Source organism: Giraffa tippelskirchi, chromosome 2, assembly GCF_054371585.1.
Source record: "Giraffa tippelskirchi isolate mGirTip1 chromosome 2, T2T-mGirTip1v1.2.pri, whole genome shotgun sequence".
Taxonomy (NCBI): Eukaryota; Metazoa; Chordata; class Mammalia; order Artiodactyla; family Giraffidae; genus Giraffa; species Giraffa tippelskirchi.
Genome location: NC_137276.1, coordinates 100,667,177 through 100,682,818, shown reverse-complemented (window position 1 = coordinate 100,682,818; position 15,642 = coordinate 100,667,177). Strand labels below are relative to the sequence as shown.

Sequence of the window (15,642 nt, the reverse complement as noted above, 5' to 3'; positions counted from 1 at the left end):
TGTGCTACAACTACTGAAGCCTGTGCTCCTAGAGCCCAGGCTCTGCAATGAGAGAAGGCACTACAGTGAAGCAAAGCCCCTGCGCAAAGCAATTAGAGAACGCCTGAGCACAGCAATGAAGATCCAGTGCAGCCAAAAAACCCCCACAGTACATGGGAAAATTAAGGTAGTTAGGAGGGTTCAAAGAAGATTTGAAAAATGATACGAACTTTAATGGATGACATATGAAGGTACATCCCAGGCAAAGAGACCCTAATAGCTAAAAGACAAACATGGCCTAATGAGTGCATTTGCTTAGCTTGAGTGGTGGGCTTCTGTAGGTAAGGAGCAAGCACAACTCTGAAGGGTCTTCAGAGTGAAGCTACAAGTACCAACGTGTATTATCACTTAGTGCATTACATAATAAAGACATACCCGACAACCATCTAATAAATCTTCAGGTGCCTGAAATGCACTGACATCCAAATTTTCCAGATTTTCAATTGTAGGTTCCAGTTTGCTATTAACTGAATTACATACTGATTCATTTATGCAGCTTGCATTGATGTTAGAAATATGGCTGACATCTGAAAGAGTACGACCTACATATTAAAAACAAAGATGCATAAATTTATGGAAATAAAATCACTGATTACATATTTTCCTATAGATGAACTTTTGTTATTCCAAAAGAGCCATGAACAATTTCTAAAGTAAAACTCAAATGGTTTTACTGAAATCTTGGGGGCCAAGTATGAAAAGGGAAAATGAATCTAATAAAGGTTCATTTTAATGAAAATATACTTAATATATTCTCTTAATAGTGACTAGCTTCCAATAAAAATCTGAAGTTGCTGACTTCAAGGTCCAGGAAGGTTATATTCAAAAAAAAATTGGTAACATTTGTTATATTGCCAACAAGTATATATGGTACTTCCAAAACAGAAATGGTTTTTAAATTTTACATGAATACAGATGATCTATAACAACTGTAGCAAACTAATAAAGAAATGGGACTAATATCCACATGCCAGTCAAGTTTTAAAAACTTAATTCTCTTAAGTCTTTATTAATATTCTTAATTTCTTTAACCATCTTGTGTATTATATAAGGATATGAAAGAAAGTAGGTATTCATTAGAAAAAGAAATAGCAGAAATTCTGGACTAATTTATTTTATTATACAATTATACCTGGAAACAAAGCAAGAAAAGAGAATTCCCTACTGTATCTCATTGATCCTATTAACAAATCAATCCTTAACACAGAAAACTGTCTTAAAAATGACTGTTTAATGCCAAAGAAACTTACTGTTAATTGTGTTGATCTGGCCAGTAGGAGTTGAAGTATCAGGCATACTCTTTGTTTCTGATCTAGGCTCTGTCTTGTATATGGATTCATCCTGACAAAAACCTTTCTCAACACTGTCAAAAAACCACTGAGTGGTCACACAGTGTACATTCCATCTCTTGGCACATTCATATTTTTGACCTATTATGTCAATTAAAAAAGAGAGAAATGCAAGCCATTAAAATCTATCTTTGCAGAAATATTTATATGAAAGCTTATGAAAAAAATTCACCTGAAACAAAATTAAAATTACCAGCAATTACTCTTAAACAGTATTCTATACAGTGTATTAAAAGGCAATATATTAGGTTATTATCCAATTATATTTTCTGTGTGTTGTGTAAATACACATGCTATGTGAAGGGGTTTATCTTTTACAAAATTGCAGAGACAGAAGCCATTAGTGGGGTAACTGAAATAATATTTCTGAGTATAGCTTCCATCACTTAAATTCTTTAAACCAGCTTCTTAGTCTGTAACATGTGGATAATTTACAGAATTAAGTGGTTTTACACTTTTCACTTTTAAACTAATTACTGTGTGTATATATAGATATATATATTTATGTATATATATATATATATATATACTTTAATTCCTACTTAACACAAGTATTTAAATCGCTCTGACATTCTGAAGAAGCTGTTCTATCTAGAGCATTTACTGCTCAGGAGACTCTGACCCTCAGTTTCATACTATAAGGAATAAGGGTTAAGGGATAACAGTATATTTATAATTTATAGAGATATACGAGGATGAATAAGCTTAGATGGAAACAAAGGTGACATGATACAATAAAACATTTTGGAAAGTAGTTTCAAAATACGTATGGGCTGGAAGAAACACAAGCTGGAATCAAGATTGCCGGGAGAAATATCAATAACCTCAGATATGCGGATGACACCACCCTTATGGCAGAAAGTGAAGAAGAACTAAAGAGCCTCTTGATGAAGGTGAAAGAGGAGAGTGAAAAAGTTGGCTTAAAGCTTAATGTTCAGAAAACTAAGATCATGGCATCTGGTCCCATCACTTCATGGGAAATAGATGGGGAAACAGTGGAAACAGTGTCAGACTTTATTTTTTTGGGCTCCAGAATCACTGCTGATGGTGATTGCAGCCATGAAATTAAAAGACGCTTACTCCTTAGAAGGAAGGTTATGGCCAACCTAGATAGCATATTTAAAAGCAGAGACATTACTTTGCCAACAAAAGTCCGTCTAGTCAAGGCTATGGTTTTTCCAGTGGTCGTGTATGGATGTGAGAGTTGGACGGTGAAGAAAGCTGAGCGCCGAAGAATTGATGCTTTTGAACCGTGGTGTTGAAGAAGACTCTTGCGAGTCCCTTGGACTGCAAGGAGATCCAATCAATCCATCCTAAGAGATCAATCCTGGGTGTTCATTGGAAGGTCTGATGTTGAAGCTGAAACTCCAATACTTTGGCCACCTCATGCGAAGGGCTGACTCATTGGAAAAGACCCTAATGCTGAGTAGGATTGGGGGCAGGAGGAGAAGGGAACGACAGAGGATGAGATGGTTGGATGGCATCACCGACTCGATGGACATGGGTTTGGGTGGACTCCGGGAGTTGGTGATGGACAGGGAGGCCTGGCGTGCTGCAATTCATGGGGTTGCAAAGAGTCGGACACGACTGAGCGACTGAACTGAACTGAATATAAAATGTAAAAAGTTTTTTTTTGCCATTAAAGTTGTTCACAATCACACCTAGGAAGAGAAAAACAACTCTGATGTCTATGTGTAGGTAAAAAGAGACAATAAAAATGTTAATACGACTCTGTTCTCATCAATTTTTATATATTTTAAGAAAACTGGTAAAAATATTCTCCAGAATAGTTAAAATGGTTATAGAATGCCAAAATTAATTGCAATTTTAAGGAACTCTTTTTCCTGGTAACATACTTTTCCTTTAGTAGTTTCAAGTTCTTCAAGGTGTATCTTCAAGTTAAAACCTGCAGTTTATACTCAGTAAGGTTAATTCATTCAATTAAAAATGAAGCCAAGCCTTTAAGATTTATTATTAGAGGGCTTCCCAGATGGCTTCTGGTAAAGGATCTACTTGCCAATGCAGGAGACACAAGTTCAATCCCTAGTCCAGGAAGATCCCACATGCTGTAAAGCAACTAAACCTGTGAACCACAACTATTGAGCCTGTGCTCTAGAGCCCAGGAACTGCAACTAGTAAAGCCCACATACCCTAAATCCCGTGCCAGTTAACTAAAGAAGCCACTCCAACTAGAGAGCAGCCCTTAATTGCTGCAACTAGAGAAAAGCCTGTGCATCAACAAACACCCAGGAGAGCCAAAAATAAATAAATATATAAAATTATTTTTTAAAAATTACCATTAGATAAAAAAAATCAGCTTTCGTGTTAAATTCATCCAAATTGCTCATCTTTTAAGTATTGGGTGGCTGTGTGGGGACTTAAAGACCAGATACTAAATTTAGATAAAACACCACAGGAAATTCTTATTTTTTAATATTTATTCAACGACCTGGACCAGTCATGTAATTTTTCTACAGATTATAAACAAAACTATCTTTGCAAGAAAAAAGAAATGTGCATGTTTATGAAATATCAGAAGTAAAAGGTATTCTAGAATGATCTCAAAATGTTAAATACTAGAAAATATTGCATTCATCTATTTGGGAAACAGTTTTACCTTTTGGTTCTTGCACAATGAGGTGTGTACACTCATTCATTTTCAACTGTCCCGTGTACTGTCCTCCATGCTTTACTGTGAGCTGCTGAACTGATCTCCTGTCTAAGGTACATAAGCCAGTCACACAGATTATGCAACCAAGAAAAATAGGACACTTGAAGTCTTCCATGTTTATATCGGTATATCTAGCTATTTTCCTGGGGAAAATGAAGCACACACACAAAAAAAAACCCATAAATTAAGATATCAAGATACCAGATAGTTTAAACTTTATCAGAAGAATGACAAACAACAGAAATAACACTAATGTTTTCCTCATTTTTTAGGAATTTAATCAATATTAAGGGAAACTGACAAGCACACTTAGAATTATACTAAGTGCTCATCTAGCTGAAACCATGTCTCTAAAAAAATTAATGTTTCAGAGTCTCAAAACTGTTTTAAGTGAAAAAATACATATATTTCAGTAACTATAAATCCATGCTGGTCAAAGCAGCGCATTTCCCAAACTTATAAGTCCAAATTTCTAACTAAAAACTCAACAGTCCTTTGGTTGCCTACTAGAAAAACACTTTTAATTCTTCCATTACACTATACAAATAATAAGCAAAGATTTTCGGCAGAATGCCAACAAAAATATCATCATTCTGCTGCCCTGGTAGGCAGATGTGCTGATGAAACAGGCTAGGAATGAGGATGCCAACATAAGAGACATGTTTAGAATATGCTGGATGGCGCTGAAAGGAAGACTGGAAAATGTCTATTTAATTTAAACAGTGGTAACTAGATACTATATTGGTTGTTAATCTAATTCTAAGGGAAACTCAATTCTATCTTTTGAAATAGGCTCTAAGCTCTATGAGGCCAGCGATGCTTGTCTTGTTTTGCTCTCTAGTTATATCTAATGCCTAGCTCAGAACAGGTACATAAAATGGGCTCAATTAACGTTTACTGAATAATTACATCTCAATTAATGGCTTATATATGTTTATATTCAACCTTACATATGTCCCTTTTGGGAGGAAATACAAATACCAAAGCGGCTAAAATTTATTCTCCATCCTAACATGAGGGCATGGTATTGAAGGCTAATGCAACATAAAAGCTACAGTTGCCACACAGATTCTCGCAACTATTTTATCATTGTTCACTGCTGAAAACAATTTTATTATCAAAGAATTTCTGATCTTGTAGTTAATGCTAAGTCCATAGCCCAATCTACTTAACAACTTGATAATAAGAACTTGTAGATTATCTTTTGTTTTCATTGGAGAAAAGACTAATGATCCAATTTTTGTCCCCAAAATACAAATCCATCAGGGATACCATAAAACCTCCCCTATGAAAACCCATAATAGGCCAAAATGATAACATTTATTAAAATTTAGAAAATATCTAAAATATCTCTTACTTCTCCTGTGACTTCTCCCAAAGTGTTTTTATCCAAGAGGGAAGCAAAATAGGTTTCTTTAGGTTTGCAGCAACTAAGTATTTTTTGCTACCAACTTCTCCTGCAATAAGGTGAGTTACTGATATGTTAAGGTCTCTGTATACGCGTCCACCCATCATTTGTACATATTTATGAACTTCTTCCTGTAGCCCCAAAAGAAAATTATTAATACAGAAACAAACACTATTTCTTCCATTTTTAAATACAATGTCCCATAAACATTGTTTGTTGTTGTCAGCTTGAACACACAAATATTTCTCATCACTACAAGTTAAATAATTCATGAAGTTACTTTTTAGAAGATAAATATAAAGTATAAATTTTAGAATTACCTTTATGCACAATATTTTCCTATGTTTATCTTTTGCAACTCCATGAATTTAACTATCTTGCTTCTACAGTGAACACTATATATTTTAATATACTATGAAGGACCAATGTTGAAGCTGAAACTCCAATACTTTGGCTACATGATGCTAAGAGCTGACTCATTTGAAAAGACCTTGATGCTGGGAAAGATTGAAGGCAGGAGGAGAAGGGGACGATGGAGGAAGAGATGGCTGGATGGAATCACCGACTCAATGGACATGAGTTTGGGTAAACTCTGGGAGTTGGTAATGGACAGGGAGGCCTGGCGTGCTGCAGTCCATGGGGTCACAAAGAGTAGGACACAACTGAACGACTGAACTGAACTGATGCACATACTTAAAAATACACAAATTACATACAGAATATATAAAAAATATATGTAAATCTCAGAATCCTTTTTAAAAAGATTAACTATGGTGGAAAAAGGTGACTTAAAGACAAACTCATTGATTATACAGAGAAAAAAGTGAGTTTCCTTTTTAAATCAAAACAAAAAACTTTAAGTAGCCAGTTTACAATAAAAGAGTCCACTGCATTCGATTTTGAAGAGAAAACCTCTGACAAAATTCAAAACCCATTTATATTAAAAGCCCCCCAGAAAGCAAGCATAGAAGGAACATACCTCAACATAATAAAAGCCATATATGGTAAACCCACAACAAACATTACCCTCAATGGTGAAAAACTGACAGCATTTCCCCTAAAGTCAGGAACGAGACAAGGGCGCCCACTCTCACCACTACTATTCAACATAGTTTTGGAAGTTTTAGTCACAGCAATCAGAACAGAAAAAGGAATAAAAGGAATCCAGATTGGAAAAAGAAGTAAAACTCTCACTGTTTGCAGATGACATGATCCTCTACATAGAAAACCCTAAAGACACCACCAGAAAATTACTAGAGCTAATCAATGAATACAGTAAAGCTGCAAGATATAAAATTAACACACTGAAATCCCTTGCATTCCTATACACTAACAATGAGAAAACAAAAAGAGAAATTAAGGAAACAATTCCATTCACCATCGCAATGAAAAAGAATAAAATACTTAGGAATAAATCTACCTAAAGAAACAAAAGACCTATATATAGAAAACTAAAACACTGATGAAAGAGATCAAAGAGGACACAAATAGATGGAGAAATATACCATGTTCATGGATTGGAAGAATCAATACAGTGAAAATGAGTGTATTACCCAAAGCAATCTACAGATTCAATGCAATCCCTATCAAGCTACCAACCGTATTTTTCAGAGAACTAGAACAAATAATTTCAAAATTTGTATGAAAATATAAAAAACCTCGAATAGCCAAAGCAATCTTGAGAAAGAAGAATGGAACTGGAGGAATCAACCTGCCTGACTTCAGGCTATACTACAAAGCCACAGTCATCAAGACAGTATGGTACTGGCACAAGGACAGAAATACAGATCAATGAAACAAAATAGAAAGCCCAGAGATAAATCCACACACCTATGGACACCTTATCTTTGAGAAAGGAGGCAAGAATATATGGTGGAGAAAAGACAATCTCTTTAACAAGTGGTGCTGGGAAAACTGGTCAACCACTTGTAAAAGAATGAAACTAGAACACTTTCTAACACCATACACAAAAATAAACTCAAAATGGATTAAAGATCTAAATGTAAGACCAGAAACTATAAAACTCCTAGAGGAAAACATAGGCAAAACACTCTCTGACATAAATCACAGCAGGATCCTCTATGACCCACCTCCCAGAGTAATGGAAATAAAAGCAAAAATAAACAAATGGAACCTAATTAAACTTAAAAGCTTTTGCACAACAAAGGAAACTACAAGCAAGGTGAAAAGACAGCCTTCAGAATGGGAGAAAATAATAGCAAACGAAGCAACTGACAAAGAACTAATCTCAAAAATATACAAGCAGCTCATGCAGCTCAATTCCAGAAAAATAAACGACCCAATCAAAAAAAAGGCCAAAGAACTAAACAGACATTTCTCCAAAGAAGACATACAGATGGCTAACAAACACATGAAAAGATGCTCAACGTCACTCATTATCAGAGAAATGCAAATCAAAACCACAATGAGGTACCATCTCACGCCAGTCAGAATGGCTGCTATAAAAAAAGTCTACAAACAACAAATGCTGGAGAGGGTGTGGAGAAAAGGGAACCCTATTACACTGTTGGTGGGAATGCCAGCCACTATGGAGAACAATGTGGAGATTCCTTAAAAAACTGGAAATAGAACTGCCATACGACCCAGCAATCCCACTGCTGGGCATACACACCAAGGAAATCAGAACTGAAAGAGACATATGTACCCCAATGTTCATCACAGTACTGTTTACAACATCCAGGACATGGAAGCAACCTAGATGTCCACCAGCAGATGAATGGATAAGAAAGCTGTGGTACATAAACACTATGGAGTATTACTCAGCTATTAAAAAGAATGCATTTGAATCAGTTCTAATGAAGTGGATGAAACTGGAGCCTATTATACAGAGTGAAGTAAGTCAGAAAGAAAAACACCAACGCAGTATATTAACATATATATACGGAATTTAGAAAGATGGTAGTGATGACCCTATATGCAAGACAGCAAAAGAGACACAGATGTAAAGAACAGACTTTTGGACTCTGTGGGAGAAGGTGAGGGTGAGATGATTTGAGAGAACAGCATTGAAATAGTATATTACCATATGTGAAATAGAGCACCAGTCCAGGTTTGATGCATGAGACAGGGTGCTCAGGGCCGGAGCACTGGGATGACCCTGAGGGATGGGATGGGGAGGGAGGTGGGGGGGGGGTTCAGGATGGGAAACACAGATACATCCATGGCTGATTCATGTCAATGCATGGCAAAAACCACTACAATACTGTAAAGTAATGAGCCTGCAATTAAAATAAATAAATAAATTTTTTTAAAAAAGATATACAATGTCATCTCGACTCTGTTACATGTCATAAACACCAAATGCAAGGTCTTTCAAAACATCCCCTACACAATGAAAAATTAAGTGTGCAAACATATATTGACTATGATATTCCACTCAACACAGCAACACCTACCCTTTTGTCTTTTTCCAGGCTTGTACAAGACACGGTTACATCAGACATAACCATGTTATACACTGGATGTTCAGCTCTTGGGACACATCGCTGGTGGTGCATACAAAACATGACCACTTGAGGACCAACAATTCTGCAACCAAGCTACAAAAACAAGGAAAGTTTATGAAGTAGGAAAAGACTTCCAGTTTTAGAAAATTATATTTTGTAACACTGTATTTACCAATTCTTTAGAGAAGTTGATCACTGCAGAAAACCCACCAAATTGTTAAAAAAACAAACATGTTATAGAATTTCTCAGATATACCACACATTAACACACGAGCAAATCAAACAATGCAGGCTATCAAAAGAAATAAGTTCCATAAGTTATACTCACTCAAAATTGCCATTAAAATGTTAATCTCTGAAACAAACACAATCTTAGCAATAGGGTATACGAGTAATAGCCTTATGCCATAATAATTAGGAAACATCTACCTTTACTTTTCAAATGAAGCACCCAGCCAATGAGGCAGTTAAGTGTAAGAACCGAAATAATTCCCCTCTAAAATACCTATTATGCTACAAAAACGCATAATCCTAGGTAGTTTCTACATTCGTGTTTTTAAACACTGTTCACAACTCAATGTTTTTCCAAGAAAGGCCCACCAAAACTTCTCCTAAGGCATCACTTTCATTGATAACTGAGAAAAGTAACAATCGTGCTCAACATCAGCACATCCAGACCAGACTAAAAAGCCTACAGTTGCCAAAGTTACCAAAGCATAACTGATGTAAATGTCTACAGGGTAAATGTTTATTTCTATCTTTTTGGTCTGTCATAAGAAAACTGAGTATTCAATGTTATTGATTTTATAGGACACACGGTGTTATTTCCAAAAGGAGGGTAAGACCAATAATGCTTTTGGCAAACATGGGCACAGACCTTCCATATAATGTATAGTACTGCATCTATCTACTCTTCCATGTTCTCTTCTCCTTCAAACAAGAGTCACTTCTTTGTAATTTGGATGGAATTATAGCCAGTTTACTTTTATTTCAATGCTTCTCTCTTGTCCAGACACCAAAAAAAGTAATGAGTCAGTAGACTCTAGAATCAACAAAAAGAAATAAGATGGCTCAATGGTATATTAATTAGCAATGCTCATCCCCAAAATGCTTCCTTTTAGCACATAATTTTTCATACCCCATACAAAGCACAGGTACTAAAATTCAACAGCACAGAGTAAAGACAGTAAGTAAACATGGAAGTGTTTTCTTACTCTACAATCAAACTGAGTTCAAGTACATTAGAACTTCATCAATAAAATACTTCATTACTATAGGGTTAAATTATACTAAGTGAGGTTAAATTTCCTGAAATGTAAAAATCACATATTAAGCAAAGTCTGTTCTGTGCTGTGCTTAGTCGTTCAGTCGTGTCTGACTCTTTGCGACCTCATGGACCATAGCCCGCCAGGCTCCTCTGTCCATGGGGATTCTCCAGGCAAGAATCCTGGAGTGGGTTGCCATGCCCTCCTCCAGGGGATCTTCCCAACCTAGGGATCAAACCCAGATCTCCCGCACTGCAGGTGGATTCTTCACTGTCTGAGCCACCAGGGAAGCCCAACCAAAGCCTACTGGAACATAATTACCCTTTAAAAATACTATTCTTGTCTTTCAAAACCAAAAGATTCCTCTCAATTCATAATTTACAAAATACATCATGACCAGTAAAGAACTTACGTCCACTGCAGCAAAAACAAACCAAAAACACTACTGGAAAGAACACACTAAAAGTTAGCATACCTTTTTGAGATGATCAAAGGCATCACCGCTAAAGGGGTCACAGATATACAGTGATCTATCATTCTCGTTTATTTTCAATGCCTCTTCTTCTGTAATAATCTGAAGATATTCTTCTGATTGGAATTCTTTTATTGACTGAAAGAAAAAATAAGAACACATATGAAATTATTCACCTGTATTTATGTCCTATGAACTCTATCTTCACAATCCATCTCAAATCCAGCCTTCTTCCTATCAAAAGGAACTATCATCTCTCACTTGGCCTGTGCAGGAGTCTCCAAAGGGGTTCCTTCTCATCCTTTGCCCTAAGTCTATTTTCCACACAGCAGCTACTAATCTTTTCAACAATACAAATCAGGTCAAGTCACTCTGCTCAAAACCTCCAGCAGCTTCCCACCATACTCAGAATAAAATCCTCATTTCTTACAAATATAAGACCACAGAGTCTGGCCCTTGCCTGTCTGTCTCCCCATGCTTACTTCTTCCTCTAATCCCTTTTGCTCACTCTTCTCTAGCCACTCCTGCTTTCTTTCCAGACCTAGAACAAGCTAAGCATGACCTCATTTAGAGGTTTTGCTTTTTCCCTCCGCTACGTGGAATACTCTTCCCCCATGACTTCACCTGACTTATTTCACTTCAAACACATCTGCTCACATGTCACTTCCTCAGAGATGCTTTTCCTGATCACACTTTCCTAAAATATTCTTTCCCTATTTTATGAAGAAAAATAACATAGATGTAGTATTATGTATGCTAGCATATATAATATATATAATATTATATATACATACATATACACTGTTTTTGTCTCTCTCCCTTGTAAGAATGAAAGTTTCATGATCTATCTTGTTTGGCAACATATGCTGGCTCCCAATAAGCACTCAAATATTTTCTTAACAAATTTTGAAGTCCTTTCATTAAATACTTAGGGTGATCCTTTTAGAATGAGTAAGTCAGACCATAATACTCTTCTGATTAAACTCCCCTAGTGGCTCTCCATCTCACCAGAAGAATAAGCCAAAGTCCTTAAAAGAGACCACAAGGCTCTCATGACCTCTTTATTCTTACTCGCTGAAGCAAGTCTTAACATTCATCCCACATCTCCTGTTCACACTACACTACAGCCACAATAAAGCAGGACAGACACTGCAAGCACCTTCCCAGGGCCTGTGTATGATTATTTCCTCTGCCTGAAACTGAAACCTTCCCCACATATTCACATGGCTCATTATCTCACCTCCTTCAAGTGTTTGCAAATATCAACTTCTCCACAGAGAATATCACACTATATTTAAAATAAATTGTAAACTTCCCTTCTTCCTTAACAAACATTGTCTGGAATGCTTTAACTTGTTTCGCATTTCTCCTCCCGTAGCACTTGGCACCTTTAACATACTATATAGTTTACACATTTATATATCTGATTAGTTTATTTCCTCTAGCTAGAATAGAATGTAAACTCTGAGAAAGTACCGATCTTTGCCTGCTCTCATCATCTCATCACTGTGTATCCCAAGTATTTGAACAGTGCTTATCAGATGATGAACATAGTAATTATTTGCTGAATGAATGAACTTTAAAGAAAAACCTGCTACAAGTGTTTCTTAAGATCTTGTTAAAAAGTAGATTCCAATTGGTAAGTCTGAGCTGGGGTCCAATTTCTCAGGCCATGGTGATGCTATTGGGGGAGACACTACCCCTACCTCCTCCCACATGAAACTACATAATGAAACATACTTTTAACAATTAACAACAACAAAAACAAAAACTGAAGTGTAACCAATATAGGACTGCCTCAAGTTTTTTCAACACACAAAGGTCTATGGTTAGTAGACAAAAGAAAACTACTTTATTTCTAAGAATAGTAGGCCCATCACTTTCAATATAAATGTCATTAAAGATTTCAAGCCCCCCAAAATACATGATATACTAATATCAATTCAAAAGTGTAGATATCTACGAATGTAGACTAGAGTAAAACTATTATGAAAATAAAATAACCATGACTAGGACATAAAAGGCCTAAGTCAAAAACACTAGAAACAAGAAAATGAATTCATAGCAAGACATTGTCAAGTAGTCTTACCTCAAGCGCTTTAAAAAAACATTCAGAATTGTCTGAAGACTTTAAAAACTTCACAAAAAACGGTTCTTTGTCATTTTTGGACATTTCTGAACTGTCAAAACAAAGGAACCATTAACAAGAGCAAAAACACATTACCTATAAAGTTAAATGTTTAAAGCACCTACTTTTCTGCGCAGATAAGAATGCCGAAGGACAAACATTCTGGTCTTGCCCATGAATTCGTCCATTACGGCTTGTAAGAAACAGTGGAATGTGGACAAAATCAAGGGAAAAGATGACAACAACCAATCTTCGTAAATCAAAATACGAAATTAATGTTGCTAAACTGAATTCATCGAAGACCATTGCTCTGGAGCTCTAAGTCTCCTAAGCCGATAGTCATTCAATTTCATTTAGCTTGAGAATGCTCAGAACGATTAGGTCCCTGAGGTCATCTGCAGCCCTCGAGATAGGTTAAGCCCTCAGTAAACGAACTTTAAATATAAACATGAAAGCCAGCCATCCAAGTTAGGGCCCTAAAAGGCCAGATGATCTCGCTCCCCAGCTGCCAGGGAAAAGTCGGATTATCGGTCCAGCCCCAGTCACGTGCTCTCTGGTGTCCCATCCACCCGTCCGGGGGCCGGTTACAAGGTCCGGAATCCGGAGCCCCCGAAGGCCAGAGGCGGCGTCGAGGACCCCTCCCCCCCGCGAAGTAGGGAGGGAGCTGGGTGCTCACTCTGAGTTTCACTCACCTCGGTGGAGCCTGGGGATCTCCGGGCGGCGAGTGAGGGGCCGCGCGCCCCGCGGAACTGCGGCTGGGGTCGGGCGCCAGTCCGGCGCACACCCGCCGCATCCGGCGGCGCCCCCGACCAAAGCAAACGCAGACCCGGAAGTTGCCGAACGCCGAACCGACTTTCGCGCCAACCGCGCTGTCGCGCCCGTCCCTTCCGGCGGAAGTGACGCTACCACAGCTGGAGTGGGGGAGGGCCAGGAAGTCTGTGGCAGAAGCTTCGGCTCAGGAGCTGAAAGGGCGGATCTTGCGTTCGCTGGGAATTGGCCAAGCGCCGAGGGCTAGGGCTTTGGGGCGGCCAGTCACAGGTATCTCAGAGCAGGAGTTCGCAACTCCAGGGCCAGGGGAGGTTAGTAGTGGAAGCAGAGCCGTTCCCCATTTCTCGCATTGCCGTCTGAACCGCGGAGCTCCCCCTACCCTGGGAAAAATTGTCTTCTACTAAACCGGTCCCTAGTGACAAAAAATGTTGGGGACTGATGTCTCAGAGCAGACACTAACATATCAAAAAATAAAGACAGGTAAAAGAGGGTTTCATTAATAAGTACCTTATGCCGAGAAACCATATATTATCTAAAACAACTCTGGGAGGCAAATACTGATTTGCATTTTACAGATGTAAAAACTGAGGCTTAGGGAAATTAAATGAAGTGTTCAAGGTCACAGTAAGTGGTAGAAGTTTAAGACTGCACCCAAGTCTTTTTGACTCCATGGACTGGTGGACTGGATTATTTTCCTCCAGTATAGCCCAAATGTGCTCACCAGCTACAACAGCCAAGGGACTAAAGGAAAGAAAGACGTCAGGATGACGTGAATTCCACACCTGGGTCTTTGCCAACTTCAGTAGTGCCCTCTCTGGGATTAACACCCCATTCTCCCACCTCGCTACCCCCACCCCATGAGCATCTCATTTTTTTCTCTGTAGCTTCCCAAGTGTTGGGCAGATTGTGGGATGGAACCTAATGTTCAAATGGCAACGGTATAGGGAGAGGAGGTGAAATAGGATTATAGGATCTCTGGCTTGTTGATGGCCAGTGACAAACTGTTTGGTCAGCGTTTCTCCTCATTTTATTCTTGACTGTTGAGAGTGAGAAAATCATGACTTGAGTAACCTGAGAGTTTAATGATCTGTACCTTGGTTTTTTAAATGTCTAAAGATGGTAGATAGCATCTTGGGTCAAAGTGAACACTTAGGTGGAAGGTGAGTCAGAATCAGTAACACTGGGACTGAAAGGCCTGTTGTCAGGGAGGAGGTGAGGAAAGCCTTACAGATAAACCAAAGTTACTAGACTTGTTTAAAAAAAAAAAAAGAGAGACAACCCTGCCACAATTCACTGTGAAGGCGCAAATCTGAGCTGATATAATAATTACTATTTGTCGGGTTAGTGTCAGTGGACAGAGGGCTCCTGCTTACTCTGCTGGGCAGTTCTCTAGAAAATGGGCATTGTTGGCCACTGTCAACTGTAAAAACTGCACAACCTGAGAGTGGCGAGTTAAGTTTTATTTGGGGCAAAATAAGGACAGAAACAGTATGGATGTAATAGAAGCAGAGAAGGCAAGAATACACAGAAGAACTATACAAAAGAGTTCTGAAAGACCCAGATAAGCACTATGGTGTGGTCACTCACCTAGAGCCAGACATCCTGGAGTATGAAGTCAAGCGGGCCTAAGGAAGCATTACTACAAACAAAGTGGAAACATCTATTTCTGCTTCATTGACTATGCTCGAGCCTTTGACTGTTGGACCACAACAAACTGGAAAATTCTTAAAGAGATGGGAATATCAGAGCACCTTCTGTTCAGTTAAGTCGCTCAGTCGTGTCCGACTGTTTGCGACCCCATGAACTGCAGCACGCCAGGCCTTGCTGTCCATCACCAACTCCCAGAGTTTACCCAAACTCATGTCTATTGAGTCGGTGATGCCATCCAACCATCTCATCCTCTGTCATCCCCTTCTCCTCCTGCCCTCAATCTTTCCCAGCATCAGGGTCTTTTCAAATGAGACAGCTCTTCGCATCAGGTGGCCAAAGGATTGGAGTTTCAGCTTCAACCAACATCAGTCCTTCCAATGAATACCCAGGACTGATCTCCTTTAAGATGGACTGGTTGGATCTCC

The 15,642-nt window shown here is 38.3% G+C and overlaps 1 protein-coding gene across 47 annotated transcripts in view; it reads right to left on the bottom strand.

The window, feature by feature from the left end:
• Positions 1-13,615, bottom strand: part of TOPBP1 (DNA topoisomerase II binding protein 1) — a 72,380-nt gene extending 58,765 nt beyond the window's left edge. For 8 of the 47 annotated variants that reach the window (XR_014076689.1, XR_014076688.1, XR_014076697.1 and 5 more), the window contains exons 1-8: positions 13,492-13,615; positions 12,761-12,851; positions 10,675-10,809; positions 8,884-9,027; positions 5,417-5,598; positions 4,006-4,202; positions 1,290-1,469; positions 415-581 (exon numbers count right to left, since the gene is read on the bottom strand). Coding sequence is in view for 25 of the 47 variants with exons in the window: in XM_081569786.1 (XP_081425912.1) it covers positions 415-581; positions 1,290-1,469; positions 4,006-4,202; positions 5,417-5,598; positions 8,884-9,027; positions 10,675-10,809; positions 12,761-12,851; positions 13,492-13,592 (1,197 nt within the window). In the remaining 22 variants the exon portion in view is untranslated. Of the gene's footprint in view, positions 1-414; positions 582-1,289; positions 1,470-4,005; positions 4,203-5,416; positions 5,599-8,883; positions 9,028-9,811; positions 9,977-10,674; positions 10,810-12,760; positions 12,852-12,924 lie in introns of all 47 variants that reach the window. The other 39 variants (XR_014076701.1, XR_014076700.1, XM_081569802.1 and 36 more) reach the window with 13 other exon arrangements.
• Positions 13,616-15,642: the final 2,027 nt, after the last annotated feature.